Source organism: Diachasmimorpha longicaudata, chromosome 2 (genome assembly GCF_034640455.1).
Source record: "Diachasmimorpha longicaudata isolate KC_UGA_2023 chromosome 2, iyDiaLong2, whole genome shotgun sequence".
In the NCBI taxonomy this organism is placed as follows: Eukaryota; Metazoa; Arthropoda; class Insecta; order Hymenoptera; family Braconidae; genus Diachasmimorpha; species Diachasmimorpha longicaudata.
The window spans coordinates 1058193-1083349 of NC_087226.1; the positions used below are offsets into that span (position 1 = coordinate 1058193).

The 25157-nt window shown below is 43.9% G+C and overlaps 3 protein-coding genes across 3 annotated transcripts; 1 reads left to right on the forward strand and 2 right to left on the reverse strand.

Moving 5' to 3' along the window:
- Nucleotides 1–12635: 12635 nt before the first annotated feature.
- LOC135172899 (uncharacterized) lies at nucleotides 12636–13538 on the reverse strand. The gene has a single exon (XM_064139394.1). The coding sequence runs from the start codon at nucleotides 13457–13459 to the stop codon at nucleotides 12641–12643; it is 819 nt and encodes a 272-aa protein (XP_063995464.1). The 5' UTR covers nucleotides 13460–13538; the 3' UTR covers nucleotides 12636–12640.
- A 111-nt stretch (nucleotides 13539–13649) lies between these two features.
- On the reverse strand, nucleotides 13650–20887 carry LOC135172666 (uncharacterized). The gene is made up of 8 exons (XM_064138884.1): nucleotides 20865–20887; nucleotides 19089–19205; nucleotides 18661–18714; nucleotides 18459–18610; nucleotides 18306–18364; nucleotides 16736–18154; nucleotides 13911–16678; nucleotides 13650–13866 (listed from the first exon to the last, which is right to left on the reverse strand). The coding sequence occupies exons 1-8, from the start codon at nucleotides 20885–20887 to the stop codon at nucleotides 13650–13652; spliced, it is 4809 nt and encodes a 1602-aa protein (XP_063994954.1).
- LOC135172333 (uncharacterized) lies at nucleotides 20654–22899 on the forward strand. Its single transcript, XM_064138480.1, has 2 exons — nucleotides 20654–22440; nucleotides 22521–22899. The coding sequence occupies exons 1-2, from the start codon at nucleotides 21660–21662 to the stop codon at nucleotides 22751–22753; spliced, it is 1014 nt and encodes a 337-aa protein (XP_063994550.1). The 5' UTR covers nucleotides 20654–21659; the 3' UTR covers nucleotides 22754–22899.
- The last annotated feature ends 2258 nt before the right edge of the window (nucleotides 22900–25157 follow it).

Consider the following 25157-nt stretch of genomic DNA (forward strand, 5'->3'; position numbering starts at 1 on the left):
TGGAAAATAACAAACAAAAGGGATTCAGTGATGCTGAACAGCATGTGGTACTGTCCCAAGTTATATCTTTAAATAGATCAGAGACGACGCAAATTCGTGTCGGCTTACAAGTTACGTGTTCCGGTCAATTCATCCCGGTTGTACAATTTATGGGCGTACGCCCGAAACGCGCAATATTGTCAATGACACGACAAAAATGGGGCCTTTTTTTCAACGGTTTGGATGCTGTAACCGACTACTTTGACCCTGAAATGTTTCATCCCAAGCTCAACCGAAATGTACCTGCAAAGGAATTTGGGGCCATAAACGTGAAATTCAACCGTAATTTTGAAAATCCCTGCGTGACCTTTGTTCGCAATGATGATGCAAATCAGACTCCCATAATGATGATGGGGCAGAGCATCATTACATTGAAAAATAAGGCTGCGTGGATGTACCAGTGGCTGGATTTTTGGAGACATTGCCTCCCAAGGAATATAAGGAATCGCTTGTACGATCAATTACAGGCATTGCTATGAATTATATGGAATACAATAGAATGCCTGTCACGGAGGATCTTTATCATCGCATACGCGAAAATTTCGAGATGTATCTCATGGCTCCCGATGTTCTTCGACGTACAATACCCCACGAAAATTTCGGATATTTGTACCAATTGTTTGAAGAATTATTCCATAATTGTTTCAATTATTTGGATAAATTCGCGGGAGAGGATGCCCTCATATTGAAAAAAACCATACTGTTAATTTTATGAGGTTCCGTAGGATAAAATGGGCCGCATGGGATGGTCGGTGAGGAAGTTCCGGGGAGGTGAATAACGATGCACTGCGTATGTGTTGAAGGACCGAGTTTATTTTAAAACTTATATACACAATTTGCACTCAATGATGTTAAAAGGATATTCTTAGTTTGTGGACTGTAATAAAACCGATAGATAATTCCCGGTTCTAACCCCGTTGGTTATCCGGATTCTTGCCAATAATTCCCCGTTGGAATTCCGAAAGATTGACAACGTGTCGTTACCGTTTGCTAGCTGATGGTGTACTGACCATCGTACCGATCCCGAGATCGATCGTAAAGTGTTCCGGCCGTTTGACCGCGGGATTTTAAGGGGTTATTCTCATGTGAACGCCTATATTTTACCACTTTTTCGGAATTTTCTTTTTATGCGACAACAAGCTTCAATCATGTTGATTTTTCAATATATTTTTATTTGTATTTTGAAATATACGAAAAAATTTTTTTTTCCGTTTTTCACATTTTTAACATATATTTTTTTTAAGTCAAAGTAGTCTCCAACAAAAAAAGGTAGTTCAGTGGTCAAGGTGATAGCGGCTGTTCATGTTGTCTGACATAAAAAAATCGAATGGATTATTATTCAGTAGATCTATGGCTATCGTCCCTACCAAATATAATCAATTTCATTAAAAACAAAAAAAAATATCGAACTTCAAAAAAAAAATCACGAAAATCTCCTTCTTTTTCGTTACAAATCGTTTAAAAAAAATATGAAGATATTGTCGAAAATAAACAATTGTGGTAGGGACGATAACTATAAACGAGTAGAAGAACATATGTAAATTTTAAAGCAATCGGTTGAATACTTTTTCTGGTAGGACCTTGACCGTTTCAGAAAATGATGATTCGAGAAAAATGCGTTTAAAGTTGAAAGCCTGGTAGACAATCGCTTACAATACGTCGACGACCATGAGCTGTAACTTATCAAATACTATGAATTTCGATCTGAATTTTTCACAGCATGTTTTCAATAGGTTTTACTGTCAAAATATCAAAAAAAAATCCATTTTTTGAAGTGCTCACATGAGAATAACCCCTTAAACACATACACATATAAGGTGTGTGAATAAGTCTTTCCCGTTTTTTGTAAGAGATGCTGCCACCAATACTGTGCGAGTATTCAATGGTTACATATGTCATAATCCAAGCTTATTCGTCTGTCAACAATTCTACACTAACACATTAGTTGAAATTTTTTCGCATCATAAATTTTTGATATCGTGAAAATGTCGAAATTTGAGCCGAGTCGACGTGATTTGCGGGAAGTTTCACTTTATTGGTTCAATTTGAAGAAATCTGCTGCCGAGGCGCATCGATTGCTTCAGGAAGCTTATGGAGAAGGTTGTGTCGATGATTCAAGTGTTCGCGGATGGTTTCGACGCTTCAAAAGTGGTGATTTCGACGTGGAAGCTCATGCTCTGTATATGGTGGGACCAGCTAGGTGTGGTTTACTATGAGCTTCTGAAACCGAATGAAAGGATCACAGGCGAGGTCTGTCGACGACAATTGATGCGTTTGAGCCGCGCACTGCGAGAAAAACGGCCACAATACTCCGATAGGCACGACAAAGTTATTTTGCAACATGACAATGCTCGCCCACATGTTGCACAGCCGGTGAAAACATACTTAGAAACGCTCAAATGGGAAGTCCTACCCCACCCGCCGTATAGTTCAGACATTGCTCCGTCTGATTACCATCTCTTCAAATCGATGACGCATGGCCTGGCTGACCAGCACTTCCATTCCTACGAGGAAGCCAAAAAATGGGTGGATGACTGGATAGGGGCCAAACCGGTCGATTTTTTTCGCAACGGGATTCGTATGTTGCCAGAAAGATGGGAAAAAGTTGTAGCTAGCGATCGCCAATACTTTCAATAATTCATTTGTAACCATTTTTTCACAATAAAGGCTCAAAATTTGAAAAAAACGGGAAAGACTTATTCACACACCTTATATGATTTGATGTAAATGATTTTAATCAAGACAAAGATTTGTAAAATGTGTAAAATGTATCCTATTTTATTATGAATTATAAAAAAAAAGATAAACTGTAAACCCTGTGTTAAATTATTTATGAAAAAACCCTCAACATCTTGTCAGGTATAAGAAAAAAGACGGAAGGCAAAAACACTTTTAATCTTTACATAAAAAAAACTTTTGAAACGAAAATGCATGCAATAAAAGAAAGAGAAATACATAGTCAAAAAAAAGGAGACATCGTTGAGAATTTTTCCAACTGTCTGCCATAGCCAGGGATAATTTATTACCCCAAAAGGCTGTAAAAAAAAGCATTCATCTGTTACATCCGTCGAAATATTTTATTTTAATTTTTCTTCTTTAAAAACAATTGTTTTTCTTTTCCAAGTAATAAATTGTAGCTAACATTTTCCAGGCGGATTTTTCTTCGGATAATCCGTCCTAAAAGTAATAGACTTGGGTTTGGGTCTTGTTATACGGAAAGCATCTTGAGTGCATGCCCAGTTTATTTCCCTCATTTCTTTTATTTCAAAATATGATCTCACCGCGTCAAATGGGACAAATGCATTAAGAAAAACTTAAGCCTTTTTTTTAATTTAAGCGTGGGATCTGTTTTCTTTCAAGGCCCAGACCCTTGTAAAACCGTTTTCGAGTTTCCGTCCCATTACAAATTTTATAGAGGTTCTATGAGTTCTCTTCGCAACGAGAAGTCATCAATTTCTTTTGACAATTTTCAAATGTTTAAAAAAATATTTTTTTTATTTAATAATTTTAATGTATAATAATTGCTAAATTTCTATGAATCATGTTGATATGTGTTGGAAAATAGCCTCAGTCTTTTGAGACATGATTTTATGAGTCTATGGTTTCCAAAATGTATCAACATGAAGAGAGAGAGAGAGAGAGATCTAGACATAAACACAAGCCATGGGGTCATGTGGCAAAGGGACTGCGGATCCTTTGTCACATTATGACGATTTTTCTTTTCAGTCTAGTTGACCACTTTAGTCTGCTGTGGCAGGTCGTACAGTACAGCCATTTCTTCCTCGAGTATTTCTTCAATAAACGATAATTAAGAATATTTTAATCCACTGCGTTAAAAAGTTTTTTCTCTGTCCCTATATTCCATTAATATGAAATCCTTTTCGTTAGGACAATCCTAACTTATGCTTTCAAATTATTTTTCAGCTCAAAAAAATGTTCCATCGAACCCTAATTAATAATCTTGTCTACACATTGAGTGGAAGGATTATTCAATATTTTTTTTTAATTTTAAATGGTTTTAATTTTCAATTGTCAATTTTAAATTTTCTTAATTGTTATTCTTCTTAAATAGAATTGTGGAGGGAGAAAATGGGACTTCTCGAAACAATTCTCATTTGCGGTCGAGGGATGGAAAGTCCGCCCACACTCTTGACATTTCAATGTAGAGGGGTGGAAGTTAACCGTGAAACATTGAGAGTACAGAGTAAGGAAGGGAAAATTCGGGCCCAAGGTCATCAACCATTGGTCCCCTGATCTTTCCTTCCATACATCTGAGGACACCCTCAGGCTTAATGAACATAACTACTTGCGCGTCGTTTGGTTTCTGAGTGTGTATCCCTCCGTAGTTCCATTAGCGAATTTTCAAGTTAGTTTTATTCAGTCCTCCGGAACTTATTCTGTGTTGTCTTTCGTGACATTTTTAAATCTTTCGTGACTTTTATTTTTATTTTATTCAAGCCTTTTGAGACTTTTTCTTTTTTCTAAAATTATAATAAGTTCGTTTTTAATAGTGTGAATAAACTGTATTCTTTGAAAATCAATCAATTAAGCGGGAATAGTCATTAACTAAGTCCTTTGTGGGAAACCAGTCTGAAGTGAAGCAGAGATATATAATTTATAAGTCTATTTGTTAAAAATATTTCTGGGTTTTTACTTTTAAAAGATAGACTCTTTGGAGTCAATTAAATTGAAATCCTTGTCAAATTTTTTTTATTTAAATCCCTATCCAGTGGGAGTTTTTTTTATTTGGGAATTTTCAAGTGGAACCATTGTTGAGGCGATAGCCCGATACGGCCTAAGGATGGCAGCACCTCCTGGCCGCCATCCCCTTTACCGGCCGCGTTGGCCTCCAGGTGCTCAACTGCGCGCCCGAGGCGCTGTCCTTATCACCGTTTCCGGTGATCTTACGGGAACGTTCGATTGGGTTCTGGATCGTTCGATACATCCGGGGGATTTTCTCTCGCACGTTCCATGAACTCACTTAGTACTGTGCTCTCGTGGTGACCGTTAGTCCTCGACATTTCTCTGTCGCCAAATACGATCTCTACTGCGCTCATTAACATAGTGTTTGATTGCGGCTTATGTGCAAGGCACAATTGCACAGTTTGTTGTAATTTAACATAAGTGACGTGGAAATAAATAGTTTTTTCTCAGTGACAACAACAGTGCATCTCTCGTGTCACATGATTCTCCCCCGTTAACCCGCATCCCACTCTCCACCGGTTTTTTTACGCTCTCGCCGGAACAACCATTGAATAATCATATCATTTTGTTTAATTTTGACATGGCACATCCATTGCGCAATCCTCCATCTAAAAAAAAACAATGGACAGCTTCCCCCGACACGTGAACGACATTCCATTGCACAACAATGGAATGGTTTGAAGCATTTCTGGGGCCGCTCGCATTCCTTTATCACCCACCCACCACCCACTTCCTGTAGAAGAAAGACATTTGTTGGAGACCCTCACCCCAGGGGGACCCCAGTGCGGAGTCCTCCTCAAAGGACAAAGGGAAAACGTGTTCCGACACGTCTGGAAAAAGGGGGGGAAAGGGCGCGATTCCTGGAATAAATTCGCCAATCGTGCCCACTTACTACTCCCAATTAACCGCACAATTAAAAAGATCCGCGCATAGCAACGGATTTTTTCGCATATTCTCCGGGGTGAGATTATCCCACAAACTGACGCTGTCAGATTTTTGTTTGAAAGTTGACAGCATCTGCGGTTCGCAATTTTTCGATCAGCGCGGGATTAGGAAAATTGTTTATTTTCAGTGACAAATGAAAATATAGAAAGGCATAATTTGGCATCGCATGGCGGTTGACACCTAACCTTTTTTCTATTTTTCTCTGTTTGATCATTTGTCCTAAGAAATAAACAGGTTGATAAAAAACGGTCGTTACTGCACTCTAAAGTGTAAAATGTATTTTGACAATATTGTTATGTCCCGAAATTCCATAACATTTCAGTATTGTAATCTGGAGAATACGAGGAGACGAAAGTGGCATGTATTATTCGGAATGAAAAACATATGAAGAAAGGGAAGTTAAACACGCAATGCCGCTATAAGGACACAACCCTGCCGGGTTATGGTTTCCGGGAAACGCAAATCCGCTGCAAAGTCTCCTCGGTCTTGGAAAAATCCAGATCTGCCAGCAAGCTGGAGGACATTGCGCTACAATGCCGGCACTTTTTGCAAAGTACCGACATTGCACCCACGGGGGACCTCGGGGCGGTAGTCCCTGGCCTAAGCCTAGATATGTAGGACCTCAAGCATTACTGCCGCTCAATGGTCCATTTCCCAAATTCATAACGGATGCCATTACAATCAAAAGAACATCTGATGGAATTTAGGACTCAGCGAGGTACCGATTTCCATGGTTTAGTTTCCATATTTATGTTTGGTAATATTATCGAATCCCGGTGCTCAATATAATGTGTCGCCCACGCAAAGGATATTTGCTGAGTATTAGCTTTTGGGATGCCATTTTGAATGGTTTGGCAACCATGCACACAACCAGGAACACACGCCATGCACTTGGCATTATCCTTCCTTCAAGTACCCCTGTACAACCTCAACTGGCGGTCCGGCTAGTAGAGATAGAACCATCTCGAGGTTTTGGTCCCCAGTGAAGTGCACACGAAGCACAATCGTATTTCAAATGCGATCGAGCGTGTCGGGAGGTTCCCAGTCGGACTCAGGGTCTACGGGTTCGTCATGCCCGTGGTCCTGGGGTGGTTGCCCCCCCTTTCCGCCCTGCGGGACGGAAAATTAAACACGATGAATATATGTGGATAAATCCACGTATATTCCACTTATGTAGATAACTGGGGCGCAGCGTCAGCGCTTTACGCCTCGAAACTCGAATTCACGAGACAATAAATACTCGGAAATTCGTGTTCTCTGCGCCAGTGATCCGAATTCTTTTCATTGAGAGTTACCTCTTTTGTATTTATGCTTGCCTGATACTTTCTGTCTGAGAGCGAGTCTTTAATTACTAATAAACTCGGGACATAATGAATAAAAGTAGTTAATCAATTAAAGATATTGGCTTCTACCCTTTATCCGCGTGTGATAATCCCGAAACTCGAACCCAATCGCTCGGGTCCATTATATTTTTTGTGACAGCATATTTTTTGGGAAGACGGAGGCCTGATCAACCACTGTCTTATCAGACAGTGATAGAAGAGGAAGTGAATATTGGGAGTTTGGACTACTTAGGGGGAGACTGGCCAGCAGCTGCAACAAACCTTCACATCGAAGGAGGGAGGAGATTGCCTTTAAGGTAAATCAGACGAAGATTTTCGGGAACCTGTCATCAGGAACCATAGTGGTTACCCTTGGGGTGAACCAGAAAAACCTACGTTAGTACTTCAACGTACCAAAAAGGCTAGTACAGCCAGAAAAACCTACCTTAGTATTTTATCGTACGAAAAAGGCTAGTAGAATCAGAGAACTACCCTGTCAAGAGTGGCTAGTATCGTGATAAGTAGCTCCTCAAGGGAGATTATTTGATTTTTGGCCAAGACATAAATAATCAATTATCCCAACTACTGGAGTAAATGGTAGTTGACGACCGGAATCAGATTTCGAGTCTTACTCGATTTCGGGGCAAGGGGTAAGAAGACATCTGTTCAATTCTGATGGGAATATTAACGAGAATGTTAATGTACAACGCAGATATAACCGATATTTGCATCAGAGCTTATTAGCTCGTGGTAATGCACAACAGGTTACGGTTGACGTCCATCGGGAAGAGGACGATCTGCCCGAGGAATTACCTGAGCAGCAGCTGGCTACTGGCACGCGAGGGGTTGGAGGAAGAAATCAACGATCTTCTTTTCAAAGCCCCTCAAATGTACCTGGAAAGCCCTTTGAGGATTTGGATGCAATTCAGGAAGACGAGGCAAGGGATGTGACGCCCAGACATGAGTACTTCACACCCAGTAATGTGTTCTATCGTACAGGAACATTAGCGGCGGGAGGTGTCGTTCCTGGAGCGAGCGAAAGAGCGGCGGATCTGGAAATGGAAAAGCAAGTAAAACAGGGCGAAATGCAACGTCTCCTGGATTCTGAGCGGCGACGTCGAGAGGAAGCTGAAAATGAGAGAAATGAAGTTAGGGATCTTTTGGCGGAGGCCTGGGCAGATCAAAACATTCAGAACAACCGGGTACCAGAGAAAGCACGCCTGGATCTGAAGGACGCACGTCAAATGGAACGTAATTTTGCTGGACAAGATGTAGATAAATTAGATGCTTTTTTCAAATCAGTGGAAGCCGCTAGGAAATTGATATATCCAGAATGTCAAGATGCTCTTATAGAAGGTATTCTGGGAAGTAAACTTGAAGGTGCTGCTATGAAGCAATTAAAGTATCGAACTATCACCTCATTTTAACGATGGAAAAATGAATTGCCATCACTTTTTGGGAAAACAAAAAGTCTCGTCGGGCTTCAAGCAGAATTTAGCAGGATACAGCAGAAGGAAAATGAGAATGTATCTAAATATGTAGCACGCACGGAGGAAGTCACCCTTGATTTATTGAATGTCTTACTTGGTCTGCACGCTGATTTCACGGATGGAGAAAAGGTAGCTTCTAAAAACCTTCTAATGTCTTTGGCTAAACGTATGTTCGAGCAGGGATTGCGAGGGCAGTTGCAGATTTCGGTGCAAGCCCATAATTTCAAGACACTCCACGAGTCTTGTTCAGCGGCCATAGAATTGGAGAAAACCGTGTGAGACAAGGCCTTTTTTAGTTAAATAAATGTCGATAAATATTAAATAATTAGTGCTCAAGGATTATTATAAATTGGCTGAAGGCCTTCACCTGGCGCGGCCTGGGTCAGGGGCTGCCAGGGCTCAAGGGTTCGACAACTAAATCGTCGAATCAATAATTGCATCAATTAAACCGTTTATTTGGGCGCCAGTTGGTTTAACAGGAACCAACAACGATTGACAATGCTCAGAGCGTGGAAGTTGGAAGACCCTTAGAATTACAGAAAATAGACAGAAAGAGAGAAAGGAAAATTCAAGGCAACAATATTAATAATCATTTTACTTACAAAATATGTCGACAGTACCCTGTCCGTTTAATTAACAAAGTCCTCGGAGATCGACTCTTTCCACACAAATACAAAATATGACGAATAACGCAAATTAGGATACAATAACAAAATTATGGTGCGAATATTATCGCTGCCGGGCGAAGAGTGCCCGGTGGGCCTCAAGCAACTTGTTGCCCCCCCTCGCATGCGCTGGGCTAGCCAAAATGTGTCCCTTGACGCATGTGCATTAAATATCGACCACATTGTCGCTATAGTTTAATAAATTATGATATTTTACATTTTATAATATCGATGAGATCCCCGAGAACAGGGAAAAGTTAACAGACGCGAAGGGAAAATAATATCTCCTGTCTCAAGTGTCTGGGCCGCAGAAAGGGAGAAATTCTGAGATGCCTCAGAGGAACTTCAATGGCAAGACTAGAGCTTCTATGTACCGGCAGTCCACTGGAAATTGCTTCAACTGCGGACAAACAGGTGATGTTGCGAAAGGCTGTCGTAATTCGCACGTAGGTCAACGCAAATCGTTGCCGGTTGCGTCAGAGCGACGCAGCGTCAACGTATTCGGCACTGTTGGTAAATATTGCCGATATGCAGGTCATGAGGCCGCTGATTGCCGTAAATTGAAGAAAAGAATGGGAATATTTGACTCACAGAGAATTCCTGCGGAGCTCGTGAAGTCCTATTTTGCAGGTAAGCAAAATAATCATTCAGATAGCGACCATAATAACCTGAATTCAAAAAGGAGAGTTGATAAAACTGACGATGAGAAAATTCTGCCGGTCAGAGCCAATCAGGTTATGATGGTAAAGCCTATACAGCAAGGAAAATGTTTTCAAAGGAACAATACGACAATGATAAAACCAGCACTACAGGGGGAAATAAAATCGCAGATTTCACTCACTGCGGGGGAGCTGGAGTTACCGACTATATTCTTAGCAGATTTCGGAGCAAAGATTTCCTCAGTGAGGGTGGACAAACTGACGGAAGGAGTTGAAATTACCCCGAGGAGTCGATTCTTGAGGGGGATTTCGAATCATGACGTCACCACCTTGGGTGAGGTTATTCTTCTTTTGAAAATAGGCATTAGATGTCTGGGACATACGTTTCAAGTCGTTCCTGAAAATGTTTCGTGCGTTAGGGGAATTTTAGGCGAAGATTTTCTGTCTTCACCTACTTTGATAGTGGAAACAGTCCATGGGAAGGCATTGGTGATCAATGGACATCCGTTCAAGCTGTTACAGGATTAAACACCGACGAAAATCAGGGCTAGAAGTGAGGGATTACTGACAGTACCCACACGAAGCAGGGGAACTGGTATCGTGCGGAAAAACAAACTGACGGAAGGCGTCTTCATCAGGGAATGTCTAACGAAAGCAGTGGATGGTCAAACGCTCGTTTGAGTGGTGAATACAAACGACAAGGATGGGTTCATCAATCTACCGACGGTTAAAGTGGAATCACTACCGTCGGAGGAAATAATTATGATGCTGAAGAATGCCGAGAGGGGCGAGGTGGAAGACCGCATCAAATTATTGCGCGAGAATTTGGGGATTGAGCAGCTGAATCAGGAGGACGAAAATATTCCCTTCTGGAAATCTTGGAGGAATACAACTCAATAGTACAGCTACCAGGAGATCCTCTTGGAGCTACAGATCATCTGGAGCATGAGATCCCATGAAAACCCGGGACAACGCCTATTAATGTCAGACATCATCGGTTACCATAGTCACAAACGGAGGAAGATCGCCAGGTCAAAGAGATGTTACAAAATGGAATTGTGCGTCCAAGCAAAAGCCAGTGGAATGCGCCTTTACTAGTTGTTCCTAAAAAAAAGGATGCGTCAGTGAAGGTCAAATTTCGCGTTGTGGTGGATTTCCGACGCTGGAATGAAGTCACGGTTGGTAATTCATTTCCATTACCAAATATTTCTGATATACTGGATCGATAGGGAAAGCCAAATATTTCTCAACTCGGGTTTTGACCTCAGGGTTTCATCAAATTCCTATAAGAGAAGAGGATAAGTGTAAAATAGCCTTTTCCACACCTTTCGGGATTAAGGGCGGGCCTGCAATGTTCCAAAGGGTTATGAATTCTGTTCTGGCTGGACTTCAGGGAATTCGGTGTTTCATCTATCTAGATCACATCATGATTTTTGGACCAGATCTACAAGAACATAACAAAAAGCTGAAGGAAGTACTGCAGTGCTTGAAGGACGCGAACCTCAGACTTCAACCCGATAAATGCAATTTCTTGAGGAAGGAGGTTGTGTATTTAAGACACATCATCACCAAGAATGGTATTAAAGCAGATCCTAGTAAAATAAGGGCAGTAGTGAAGTTTCCAGTACCACAGCACGAGAAAGAAATTATGTCCTTCTTAGGGTTAGCGGGGTATTATCGGAAGTTCACCAGGGACTTTTCGGAAACTGCTAAACCCTTATTCGAGTTGTTGCAAACGGACGGAACTTGGCCAGAGGGAGAGAGAGCAGAGCGCCTTAGTAGTAAGTGGGCACGATTGGCGAATTTTCTTCCAGGAATCGCCCCCCTTCCCCCTTTTTCCAGACGTGTCCGAACACGTTTTCCCCATTGTCCTTTGAGGAGGACGTCGCCGCTCTAGGGCCCCCTGGGGTGAGGGTCCCCAAAAAATGTCATTGTTCGACAGGAAGTGGGTGGTGGGTGGGTGACGAAGGAATGCGGGCAGGTCCCAAAACGCCTGTGTTGGAAGAATGTTCTGGATCGGAGGGGATCGGTGTGGGTGGGTTTGAGCGGTCCAAAAAAAATAGATAACGGTTACACGACACGTAACTTATTTATTGACTAACAAAAAACTAATTAACTTTAATAATTAATGAAAATTAAATGCTTCAATAATGAGCGGTGCCTTATAACTCGATTATTAATATTTGAGCGGTCAAGAACAATTTTGAATGAATATCCGAAACACAGTTAAACACGTGTTGCTTTTACTGAATCCCGGACGAAAGTGAACGAGCGAAGCAGCCCGATCGCTCAATCGGACGATTTCGAGGGGCCTCGAGGTCGGTGGTGGGGCATCCCCCTTATGCCGGATGGCTGTGAGCGGTCCAGAAAGTGGCGCCCCATCACCCAAAAAATGTGAAATAGGCCCTTAGTAACAACTGGGTTGTTATGATTTGGCCTGACGGTGAGCAGGCGTTAGTGTTGGTAATGGAATCCTGGTCGGCTTCCAGGAATTCCAACATCCTCCCCAGCCGTCAGCAACTTAAGAGTAGCTGTCGATGAACAATATGACCTAAAACAAAAATTTGGGGATCAAAAATTTCACAGAGCGTATGCTGGGTGGATCACCCTGTAGCTGTCCGAAGAGCTGATCCCTGGTGTGCTGGCTAAGCTTGGAATCATCCGAGACGTTGGGGGGGTCGTAAATCCCGTCCAATCCGGGTGATTCCATCTTCACGATGGACCTCGCTGATCGTGCCGGGTCGTAAATCCGTCAGGGTTGACGAAGTCCAGGTGAAGGCCGATGAGCTGACGAGCTGTAGAGCTGAGATGTGGTTCTAGGTCCTTGACGTCGGTACTGGCAGGAGTACGAGCTTAACGATGGGGCGCGTTAACGTCGCCTGAGCGGTCCGGAGTGTGACTACTCGCGTAAGCCCATCCTTGCCAGGGTGAAGAGCGGTCACTCGGGCGAGAGGCCACTTGGATGGAGGAAACCTCTCGTCCGTGAGTAGGACTAAAGAGCCGACATTGATGTCGTGAGTTGGGTGGTACCACTTGGATATGGCCTGTAGACGTTGGAGATATCCTGTGGACCATCTCTTCCAGAACCCTTGGAGTTTTTGTTGGATGAGCTGCCATCGGGAGAGTCTAGAGATGTTAAGATTCTCGAGTGATGGCTCTGGAAGAGTCGTAGGAGCCTGGCCTATGAGGAAATGCCCTGGGGTCAGAGCCGAGCAGTCATCAGGATCATCAGTGAGCGGTTCGAGCGGCCGTGAATTGAGAACTGCCTCAACTTGGGTGAGCAAGGTGGTGAGTTCCTCGAATGTGAGCAGATCCTCCCCAATAGTCCGAGTGAGATGATATTTCACCGACTTCACTGCCGCCTCCCATTTGCCTCCGAAGTGTGGTGCGCTTGGAGGGTTGAAGGACCATTGAGTCCCATCTTGAATGAGGAGCTGGGCGAGCTGTCGAGATTCGGATGATCCTGCTAAGAATAGCCTCCTGAGCTCCTTATCAGCGCCGAGAAAGGTGGTACCGCAGTCGCTGAATAAGGTATGAGCGATCCCGCGCCGACTGGAGAAACGTCTGTATGCCGCTAGGAATGCATCAGCTGAGTAGTCTGATACTACCTCGAGATGCACGGCTGAGGTGGTCATACAGACAAAGATAGCCAACCATCCCTTGTATGATTTGTGGCCCCGTCCCTTCCAGGACCGGAGCGATATGGGGCCGGCGTAATCAACCCCCGTGTTGAGAAAGGCGCGAGCGGGGGTGAGACGGGCTGGTGGCAGCTGTCCCATGAGCTGTTGAGCACGTATCCCACGTTGTCGAGCGCACTTCACGCATTTAAGAATGAATGAGCGTACTGGAGCTCGGCCTCCGAGGATCCAGTAAGCTGTCCTGAGCTGACGAAGAGTGAGCTGTGTTCCGCCGTGAAGTGTCCTTAGGTGAGCTTGGCTTATCAGCAAGCGAGCCAGTTGCGATTCCTTTGGGATGATTGCTTGATTTTTGCTCTCGGGGTCGAGCTGTGCGAACCTGAGCCGTCCACCAACACGCAGGATCCCTTGACGATCGATAAACGGGGTGAGCTTGGTGAGCGGATGGGACCTGGTGAATTTCTCCCCGTGAGAGATGATCCGTAGTTCCTCCCTGAAATGAGCTGTCTGGGTGAGCTTGATCCAAAGGAGCCGTGCGTCTTCCAGTTCGCTGAGCGTGAGCGGATAATGGAGTGATGTATTAGGAACCCTCCTAAGCCGAGCGATGAACCTTGAGCAGATCGCGGTGATCCGAAGTAGTCGGTTGAACGAAGAGAACCTATCGATGAGATCCCAAATAGCTATTTGCTGAGCGGCGCCGTAGTAAATCTGACCCGGTTTCTCTTCGAGGTCCACATTGAGGTCCCTTTCTAGGACGTGAGTTGGCCAAGATGAGCTGTCCTGTTGTAGCCATGGTGGGCCTGTCCACCACAGCTTATGTGCTACTAACTGTTGCGCGGTGAGACCTCGAGAAGCACAATCTGCTGGATTCTCCTTGCCAGGCACCAGCCTCCAGTGACTTGGCTGAGTTAGCTCTTGAATAAGAGCGACACGATTCCTCACGAATTCTTTCCATCGTGATGGGTGGGAGCTGATCCATGTGAGCGTTACGGAGGAATCCGTCCAGAGGTATGTGGGTGCTGCGCTGAGGTTGAGCTGATCCTGAACGTAACGTATGAGCTTGGCTAGGAGCAGGGCAGCCGTAAGTTCCAGGCGTGGGATGGTCAGCCGTTTGAGCGGGGCTACTTTAGTCTTGGAGCAGACGAGCGTTACACCATTTCCAGGTAGGTGCGGAACCTTCAGGTAAATGACAGCTGCCATAGCCACCTGAGATGCGTCGGAGAATCCATGGACTTCCACGTCGAAGCCCTTGAGCAGTCCTAGCCATCGTGGCACGGTGACCTCCGACAACTGGTTGAGCTCATCCCTGAACTGTCGCCATCGGTGCGCTGTTGTCGGGGAAACTGGGTCATCCCATCCCAGTTTCTCAATCCAGAGCGCCTGTAGTAGTATCTTCGCTCGTACCACCACTGGCGCGAGAAAGCCAAGTGGGTCGAAGAGCTGAGCGGTTTCCGACAGAATGATTCGTTTTGAGATGGAGTTGGTTTCAGGCCGAGCGATGGAGAACGTGAAGCTGTCCGTGCCTGGGTGCCATGAGACTCCTAAGATCTTGGTGATCGAGTCCTCGATCACCTTTTGATCGTGGGAGGTGCTGTCCAACCTGAGTGTGCTGAGCAGACCTGCACTGTTGGAGTGCCATTTTGCCAACGGGAAGCCACCTGATTGGCAAAGTTGAGTCACGTGATGAGCGGTCTTGAGTAACTCCTCCTCCGAGTCCGCACCTCCGCAAATATCATCTACATATCGTCCTTTCGTGAGCGGCTCCACGGCGAGGGGATAGTTACTGCCCTCGTCCTCCACGAGCTGGTTCAAGACACGTATGGAAAGGAATGGAGCGGATCTAGTTCCATACGTGACGGTGGTGAGCTGATATGTGGTGACGTCCCCATTTGCATCGGCCCAAAGTATCTGTTGGAGCGGCCAATCATCCTGATGTACTCCGATTTGGCGGAACATCTTGGTGATGTCCGTCATGAAGATGAGCTTATGCCGTCGAGTGAAGAGCAGTACATCAGCAATGTCTCCCTGGAGTTTGGCTCCAGTATGCATAATCTCATTGAGCGTCTGCCCCGAGCTGGTCTTATGGGAGCCGTTGAACACGACTCTGAGCTTAGTCGTCTCGCTGCTGGTTCGGACGACACCGTGGTGAGGAAAGAAATATTCCGGAGAAGTGACAGCCTGAGCGGAGTACGAGCTATTCGGGACCCTCAACCCTCCTGAAGCCGGAGCTTCATGTGCTAAGGTCGTCCCGAGAGCTGTGCACTCCCCCATACGCTGTCGATGAGCTGACTGAGTGAGCTGTCCGGATACCCGGCGCATATGGCCAAGGGCTTCATATTCCTTGAGGAAGTCTGTATAGAGTTGATGGTATTCCTCATCACGGGAGAACTTCCGGAGCAGTCGGTGAAGGCATGCGAGCGCTGACGTTCGTGAATCCCCAAGCACTGAGGGCGGAGCCTTGAGCGGTAACCGGACAATGTAACGTCCGGAGCAGTCCCTGGTGTGTGTCCGCCGAAAGTGTTCCTCGCATTGAGCTTCCTCGTCGGTGAGTTGTATCTCTGAAGTCTCAGGAACCTCTTCCTGGACCCAGAACCTGGTGAGTAAGCCATCGAGGTCCTCATTGGATACCGCCAGGTGAGCTGTGGCCGTGTGAGCTAACGCAACACTTTCAGTGGGCCCGAAGATGACCCATCCGAGTCGGGTGAGCTGAGCCGATGGTGATCCTGGGTCATGTGTGATGACCTCTGGCAGGATGAGCTGACCGTAGACGTCAGCACCAAGTAAGACGTCAATTGGTGCTGGTGCTAGGAAGCTGGGATCAGCGAGTTGTAACCCGTCAAGATGATCCCACTTGAGCTGTCCGGGTGTAAACGTCGGTAACGATGTGGTGAGCTGGCTGAGAGCATAAGCCGTGACTCTCAGCTGAAATGAAGAATGAGTGGACTGTATAGTGAGCGGTACCTTGCCTAGTGCCGGCCCAGATGCCGAGTTTCCGATTCCGGAAATGAGTAGTGAAGTCTTGGACCGAGTAAGTCCGAGACGACGCACAATCTGGTCCCCAATAAGAGATATCTCTGATCCTGGGTCGATGAGCAGACGAATGCGGTGAGCGGCTCCATCTGGGCACACGAGATAAGCTAGACTCGTAGCCAGAAGTACCCCAGGACGGCAGCCAGTAATTCCAGAATCGAGCTGACGAGCTGAGCACGAAACGGCAATCTGTCCGGATGACCTTCATTCCGCAGATGTGGAAGGTCTGGGCTCAGAGGTCTTCACAGTAGTGACCCCATCCCCGTAGGTGTACGTGACCATTGGTACCCCAGATGGTCGAGCTGATGACGATGCAGCTTGGTTTTGAGCAGTACCTTGAGCGGTCCTAGAAGATGGCCCTTGACTGGGCTTAGGTGGAGCTGTGGTCGAGGTGGAGTGTAGCATCGTATGATGGAGACCTCCACAGAGCTGGCATCTCGTCTGCGATCTGCAGTCCTTGACTGAATGACGACCGAGACAGTTGTAGCAGAGATAGTACCTTTCCACTATCTCCCGACGAGCTGGACCGTTGAGCTGACGAAATGATGTGCAGGTTGACAGATAGTGGTCTGCCTGACACATTGAGCAGGGGTACGTCACTTTCCCTGATGAGGTGTTCCTGGGAGTTGGCCTGGTCTGCTGTGGCTGTGGAGCAGCTGCATGATGCACCTTGACCGACAGGGGAGGCCTTCTTGAGCTGACAGTAGTAGGCCTCGTAGCCTGATCCGTAGAGCGAGCGGGCGTATTAATCTCCATGCTCTCCATGGCACGAGCTCTCCCGGTGAGGAAGTCCTTGAAGGCTGAGAAGCTGGGGAAGTCGGTGGACGACCCGACTTTCACTTCCCATGCTTCTCGGAGCTTCGAGCTGAGCCGTTTGGATACCACGTAGACGAGGACCTGATCCCAATGAGCAGTCGGTGACCCTAATGCCTCCAGAGCGTTCAATGCTTCGGCGACAGTGGTCAATAGAGTGTTTAACTCTCGAGCACTGTGAGCGGTCATCCCTGGTGGGTTGAGTAGGCGCTCGAGCTGCGCCGAGACGAGGAGGCGCTTATTTTCATAGCGCGTAAGGAGCAGTTCCCAAGCAGAGGCAAATGAGTCATCAGAGATGGCGATGTTGGAGATGATTCGAGCTGGCTCATCCTTGAGGCTCGTCCTCAAGTAATGCATCTTCTCCACGTTTGGAATATCTGGGTTTGAGCCGACCAGTGAGCTGAACAAATCTCGGAAGGACCTCCATTCCGAGAATACCCCAGAATATTTGGGAAGAGCAATTTCTGGCAGGCACCTTTTAGCCGTTGAAGGTTGAGCTGTTCCCCCTGCGACAGAGCGACGTGAGCCGGTGGACACCCCCTTCCTGTCTATGAGCTGAACCAGAATCCCCTTGGCCTCGTGATAGTGTACGATGGTCCGATCAAAGAGGCTGTCCTTGAAGTATGACAACTCCAAGACGTTGGCCACCTTCGCGCTCCCACCGACGAGCTTCTCATGAGTGGCCTCGAACTTCTCCCAATAAGTTTCGAGGATATCCAGCTTGGCATGTAGGGATGTTATGGTGAGCTGGTCCACCTCATTATCGAGCAGTTCGTTATGCACCCTTTCGATGAATGCACCTCTCGATGTGTTCAGCCCCAGGGTAACCTCAAAGGAGGCCATAGCTGACAGCTGATGAGTATTGAGCGTTTCCGAAATCCCAAAAAAAATTAAACCCAAGAAAAAACCAGTGAAAGGTGAATGAACTGGTAAAAAAAGGATAATATAACCCTTGGACGTGTTTGATGTCGCACGGATCAAAGAAAAAAAGGGTTGAAAATACCTGTGACTGAGCGGTGCCAATGGGAATGATTCCCAATAAATTACCAGAACGTGGTTTTGCTGACGATGATCCGGAAAAATATTCCAGAATCCCAGATGAGCGGATCCCTATCTGAACGGCAGGAGCGGGCCCCCGATGATGGAGGGTCGGTACTGTCGAATGGTAGGAGCGGGCCCTGGTTGTGGTGAGACGGCACTATCAAGTGCCGGTGGCGCTCGGCGTGGTTGGGGCGACACTGTCGAACGGCAGGGGCGGGCCCTCGTTGATGGTGGGGCGGCACTGCCAATGCCGCTATGCTTCCCGCGCTGAGCCGATTTTTTTCCACTCACACACTCGCACAATTTCACCAATTAACACGAAATGTTCCTCCGATCCGGCTCGAAGGACCAGAAAATGTTGGAAGAATGTTCTGGATCGGAGGGGATCGGTGTGGGTGGGTTTGAGCGGTCCAAAAAAAATAGATAACGGTTACACGACACGTAACTTATTTATTGACTAACAAAAAACTAATTAACTTTAATAATTAATGAAAATTAAATGCTTCAATAATGAGCGGTGCCTTATAACTCGATTATTAATATTTGAGCGGTCAAGAACAATTTTGAATGAATATCCGAAACACAGTTAAACACGTGTTGCTTTTACTGAATCCCGGACGAAAGTGAACGAGCGAAGCAGCCCGATCGCTCAATCGGACGATTTCGAGGGGCCTCGAGGTCGGTGGTGGGGCATCCCCCTTATGCCGGATGGCTGTGAGCGGTCCAGAAAGTAGCGCCCCATCACCCAAAAAATGTGAAATAGGCCCTTAGTAACAACTGGGTTGTTATGATTTGGCCTGACGGTGAGCAGGCGTTAGTGTTGGTAATGGAGTCCTGGTCGGCTTCCAGGAATTCCAACAGCCTGAAAGCATTCCATTGTTATGCAATGGAATGTCGTTCACGTGTTAAGGGAAACTGGGCTCATTATTTTTTTTTTTTTTAGATGGAGGATTGCGCAATGCCCTGGCATGAATGGCGCAGTAAGTGGATGCTTTTTTTTTACAGGTTTTTAGGGCAATAAATTTTCCCTTTCAATGGAAGACCGTTGGAAAAATTCTCAACGATGTCTCCTTTTTTTTTTTGACTAAGTTTTTCTCTCTCTCTTTTATTGCATGTTTTTTCCTTCCAACAGTTTTTTATCTAAAAGTCAATAGCTTTTTTTTTTGCCTTCCGTCTTTTTTATACCTGAAAAGATGTTGAGGGTTTTTGTAATAAATAATTAAACATAGGCTTTACATTTTATCTTTTTTTATATTTCATAAAATCGTAGGTTCCATTTTACAAAATCATTTACATAAAATCATATGTGCATGGTTTTTCAATATGAGGGCATTCTGTAAGCCCCTCCCGCGAATTTATCCAAATAATTGTAACAATTATGGAATAATTCTCCAAATAATTGATACAAATAACCAAGATTTTCGTGGGGTATTGTACGTCGAAGATCATCGCGAGCCAAGAGATAAATTTCCTCGAAATTTACGCGTATGCGATGATGAAGATCCTCCGTGGCAGGCATTCTATTATAATCCATATAATTCATAGCAATTCCTTTAATTGATTGTACAAGCGATTCCTTATATTCCTTGAGAGGCAATGTCTCCAAGAAATCCAGCCACTGATTAATCCATGCAGCCTTGTTTTTCAATGTAATGATGCTCTGTCCCATCATCATTATGGGAGTCTGATTTGCATCATCATTGCGAACAAAGGTCACGCAGGGATTTTCAAAACTGCGGTGGAATTTCACGTTTATGGCCCCAAATTCCTTTGCAGGTAGATTGTGGTTGATCTTTGGGTGGAACTTCTCAGGGTCAAAGTAATCGGTTACAGCATCCAAATCGTTGAAAAAAAGGGTCCATTCTTCTCGTGTCATTGACAATATGGCGCGTTTCGGGCGTACGCCCATAAATTGCACAACCGGGACGAATTGACCGAAACACGTAACTTTTAAGCCGACACGAATTTGTTTTGTCTCTGATCTATTCAAAGATATAACTTGAGACAAGACCACATGCTGTTCAGCATCACTGAATCCCTTTTGTTTGTTGCTCTCCATGTTGAAAAAATGAATGGATGAAATCAGGACGACTGAATCAAATCCACCGCGAGCACCCGCGTTTTATAGCGCTACGTATGAGAGTGGAGGGGGACAGAATCCCCCACTATACGCATGACAGACCTATAACCGTCACACATTATCCCCCACCGCAGGGAATTCTGCGGCGGCGGCGTCACACATGCGCCCCACTTTCGCGGTTTTTGTATGTTGCGCGGCACCCCCCACTCTTACCATGGAACCTTCCTATACCGATTTTTTTGTTAAATCGAGTGACGCGTTTGTTGTCATTCGTTAAAAGGCATTGCAATAGTAAAAATGTCTAAAAACTTTGAAAGTTACGATTTAGAGTCCCTTAAAAAATATCTCGCGGGTCGCGAATCGTATGAGGGACGACAAAAGCCTCAATTTCGCCAGAAAAGAGTACGCGTATGTGTTGATAAATATACCGATGATGATTACCTAGACAGTGATGGCATGTGCATTCCAGCAAAAGCGCGGAAAATCGCGATAGGGTCAGGATTGGAATGCGAAGTGGAAGATTTCCTTGTTGATCCTTCTTGCGTATGTAAATATAAATTTCTCGGTGAAATATGGAATAAAATCCATATCAGATATCGCAGGGACAAATTACACTCTCAAGATGAGGGCATAGACATGTGTACGACTTTTAAAGTATGTTACAATGAAGAACCTGCAGAATCTAATAAAGAAATCGAATCGAATTTTCAAATGAGATATAATCCTCCATCACTGAGAAGCATTGCAATCGCGAATTTATTAAATGAAAGGAAATATGCGAAAAATGCAAAAACTTTGGCTGTGGTTACTAAAGCAATTGTGCATAATAGTGATGTATTATTATATAAAATGTCGAAGTCAAATGGTTTTTTCGACTGCATAGAACACACAAGATTATGCAAAGCAGGAGTGGGGGAAAAACTCTATTGGTACTACTTTTTTAGGGCGTGTGAGGAAGAATATTATCTCCCTGCGGGGGAGGAGACATTGGTCTACAAGAAAGGAAATGGGCCAATCATTGACCTTTCCTTTCAATAGCCAACAAATGCAAAACAAGTGGGGGGGCGAAAAAAAGGAAAACTCGAGCATCCGCCCCCATCAGGTATGCAAAGGACCCCCCACCAAGGGCAAATCTTCAAAAAAGTGTGGAAAACTTAGCCCCTCCTCCTCTAAACTAGGGATGCATCAAGGACCCCAGTGAGATCATTTTACTGCATTTACGTTTTTTACGTCAAAATGACATCAAGTCAAATGAACTCATCTCCAAAATCCAGTTATCAATCAGGTTATCAGCCTGGAACTTTTAAACCTAAAAAATCTAAATATGGTGGAAACAAGGCCAATCAAAACGGAATTAAGATAATTAGTGATCGTGTAGTGCAATATAACAGTGATGAGAAAAGATCAATTGAAAAAATAGTGAAAAAAGTGAAACTCCAACGACGTGAAATTTCCAAGACAGCCCCTGTCATAAATATTGACTTTGACCTCCAAACGGTTGAAAAGATGAAGAAAAAAAACTCAACCAGACGATTGGGCCATAAATCAGCCGGTAGCACTCAAAGTGGCTCTAAAATCCTGAAAGTCAATAATAAAAAAACAAGTGAAATCATGCAAGTGAGTACAGAAGAAAAAAAGTTATGGATTAATATGTTAGAAAAAGATCTTGATTTATTCAATCAAGTGAACTACATTGATAAGAAAAAGGATCTGAAAAAAATACAGGCTCGCGAAAAACGTTTAAAACTCGCGGAAAAAAAGAAGGCCGACTTTATCGCTCGCGAAAAACGTCGCGAACTAGCTAAGGAAAAACAAAGACAATTTAGAGCTCGCGAATCAGAAAAAAATCGATCCAAGGACAACACATCGGAGGATATCATCCCTGAGCCCATGATGGAATTGGATTCATCGATCGAGATCATTCCCAGCACTCCATCGGTAATTAATTTAATCCTGGAACGCGAGGGTGAAGATGCTCAGCATGGATCATTGAATTTCGCGGCCTCAACCCCTACAAGTAACTACTTAATCAATCAATCATACGAATTTTTAGATTAGATTGACTTAAGCTAATCTTGTATTGTTTTTTTGTTTCAGAACCGCGAAAATCTATCGAGGAAATCGAGGCCGTTCTAGTCGCGTTGGGCGCGAATCTAGAACAAAGGAATCGCGAGGACGATTACGAAGGGCGATGGGCTCCAACGCAGCGCCAAAAAGAGCTTGATCAAATTGCGATGCAATTGGATCAAAGCGGGGATGATGATGATGAAGGATTGGTCATCCAGAGTCTTGATTTCACCCCGTTATCACCCAGTAACCGTTCGGGCTAAAAATTCATTAAACGTGTTTGTATTTTTTGAATAGCTGAAATAAAAGTCATAAATTTTATTGCATTAACGGTGAGTCTTGACTTTTTTTTATTGCTAGGCAAGACCCAATATTCCCTCTCCTGTCCCCAGCCCTTTTTTTTTCTCGTAGAAGCTAGGAGAAATTTCTCTCGCTTCTTCTTCGTCGGCATCCTGTAGGCTTTCGTTTATTGTCTCTTTCCTTCTCGTTGTTTAGAGGGTTTAGAGAACAATTTTGACTTTTTCCTCGTCTTTCCCGCATATATCCTTACCCTCATCTCCTTCTAACTTACAGCTTCGAGGGTTGAGGGCGAAATAGTGGGGCAAAAGTTATATAAACCGTGAGGTCCCACTATTCGCCCTCTTTCACCACCGACATCCCCGAGGACTAGTGTCTTGTCCTGTTTTAGTGTTTTTTTGTGTGTTTTTTAAAAAAAAAATTGAAAAATGGTGAAAGTGACGTGTGCAGGAGCGTGCCAGGAGGATTACGTCCGCGAGGTAAGTTTTTTTTTTTTTTTTAATATTTATTTGTGCATGTTTTTCGTGGGGTTTCGCGGTTTTTGGTGCGTGACGTTTTTCTCTCGATTTTTTATATGTGTTTCGCGGTTTTTTTTTTTAATTTTCATTTTTTCGCGTCTGTGGGTTCATTTCGCGTATTTTTATATTCTTGGGTTTTTTTTTTTTGGTTTTCATTTCGCGTATTTTTATATTGTTTAAATGTCGGCATGCCTATACGTTTCGCGTTTTTTAAATTTCAAATCCGTGTTTTTTTTCATATTATTTTCGTTATTGTTTTAGTTTTTTGATTTTTCGTTTTTCTTTTGTTTCAGTTTTAAATTCATTTTGTTTTTCGTTTGTTTTAGTTTTTAAATTCATTTTGTGCGTTTTAGTTTTTCAATTTTTCGTTTGTTTTTAGTTTTTAGATTTTTCGTTTTTCGTTTGTTTTTTTTTTTTTAGTTTGTTAAATTCATTGTTCTTCTCTTTGTTTTTTTAATTTTTAAATTCATTCATTCTGTTTATCTTTTTTTAATTTTTAATTCATTGTGTTGTTTTTCAATTTACAGATGCTGGCCACCAGGAGGGAGAGAGCCTACCTGAGAGAGGCAAATACGTGGCTGCGGTGGGAGGACGAGGAGGGTGAATCCCTGGATGGGGAAAACATTTTCGCCATCCAGGATCTCCACGCCAGGGCCGCACAAATGGCTGGTGGATGCCGAGGACAAGGCGTATATGGTAAGTTTTTGGCTCTCTCTCTCTCTCTCTCTCTCTCTCTCTCTCTATTCCCCTCTAACCCCTTTATCCCCTTCCTGACACCACTTTTCCTCCAGTCCTCTACTGAAATACCCCCTTTTTTCCTCATTTTCTTATAATCATAGATATATTTAATATTAATGTATTTTTGTCTTTTTTGTTTCAGCGCGGAGCTCGCTGGGAGGGAGGTGTCGGCCCAGGCACCCCGAGAGCGCGGTGGATCCGCGCTCTGAGGCGCGAGTCGCGCCAGTTCGAGGCCGAGGGTGAGCAGGTGCTCGCCCTATACGACGTGTGGGATGCCTGGAGTCTCAGGATCCTCTTCGGGGAGGAGCCCGCCCAGCCTGACCTGACGGAGGAGGACTGGTCCCTGGAGCAGTGAGACTGAGACCCCTGCCCCCCCTCCAACTTGATTTAAATTAAATAAAAAAAAAAATGTATTCTAGCTTTAAGGTTTTTTGAATAAAATTAAATTTTTTTTTGCATCAATATTTTCTTGTTTATTCATTTATTTATTTCCCTTAGTATTAAATTAGAAAACAAAACAAAAAAAAAAATTTTTAATATTTAAAGAAAAAAAAATTTGTATTTTAGTTTTAAGTTTTATTTTTTAATAAAATTTTTTTAATGAAATATTTTCCTTCTTATTTACTTATTCAATTCCCGTATCCTTTTTCCCTTAGTTTAAAATTAACGAAAAAGTTTAAGTTTAGTTTTAAGTTTAAATATTAAAAAAAAGTATGTTAGATTTAAGATTATTATTTAAAATAATGTATTTTAGTTTTAAGATTTTTTTTAATAAAAAAAGTTTTTTTAAAATAAATATTTGTGTCCTTCTTTTTAAATATTTACATCTGTTAGAGATTTGATGTTGGTAACCGGGTAGGGTGGATTGGAAGCGGAAGTGGAGAGATGATCTTCCAACTCGGGATGGTGACGAAAAACACGTTGATTTTGCCTTATGGCGAACCAATATAATTTAACCAAAAATATACACTATTTACACTTGATAGTTTTCCAATAATTATGATGATGGTAATTGCACAATATTTGATGATAATTAACCAAAACTGATAGTATAAAAGATGATTCAATCCGATAAAAGCCACGATACAAAAACCTGATAATATCCGATATTTGC

Bases quoted from the DNA above. Each gene is read 5' to 3' on its own strand.
- LOC135172666 (XM_064138884.1), bottom strand. From the start codon at position 20,887: ATGCACATGCCATCACTGTCTAG. The intron at 18,365-18,458 runs GTACCGACCCTC...GATCATCGTCAG, and splicing joins CCCGCTCCTACCATTCGACA to CAAAACCACGTTCTGGTAAT. The intron at 16,679-16,735 runs GTGAAGACCTCT...TCATCCGGACAG, and splicing joins ACGGGGATGGGGTCACTACT to ATTGCCGTTTCGTGCTCAGC.
- LOC135172333 (XM_064138480.1), top strand. From the start codon at position 21,660: ATGACATCAAGTCAAATGAACTCATCTCCAAAATCCAGTTATCAATCA. The intron at 22,441-22,520 runs GTAACTACTTAA...TTTTTGTTTCAG, and splicing joins CGCGGCCTCAACCCCTACAA to AACCGCGAAAATCTATCGAG.
- LOC135172899 (XM_064139394.1), bottom strand. From the start codon at position 13,459: ATGACCACCTCAGCCGTGCATCTCGAGGTAGTATCAGACTACTCAGCT.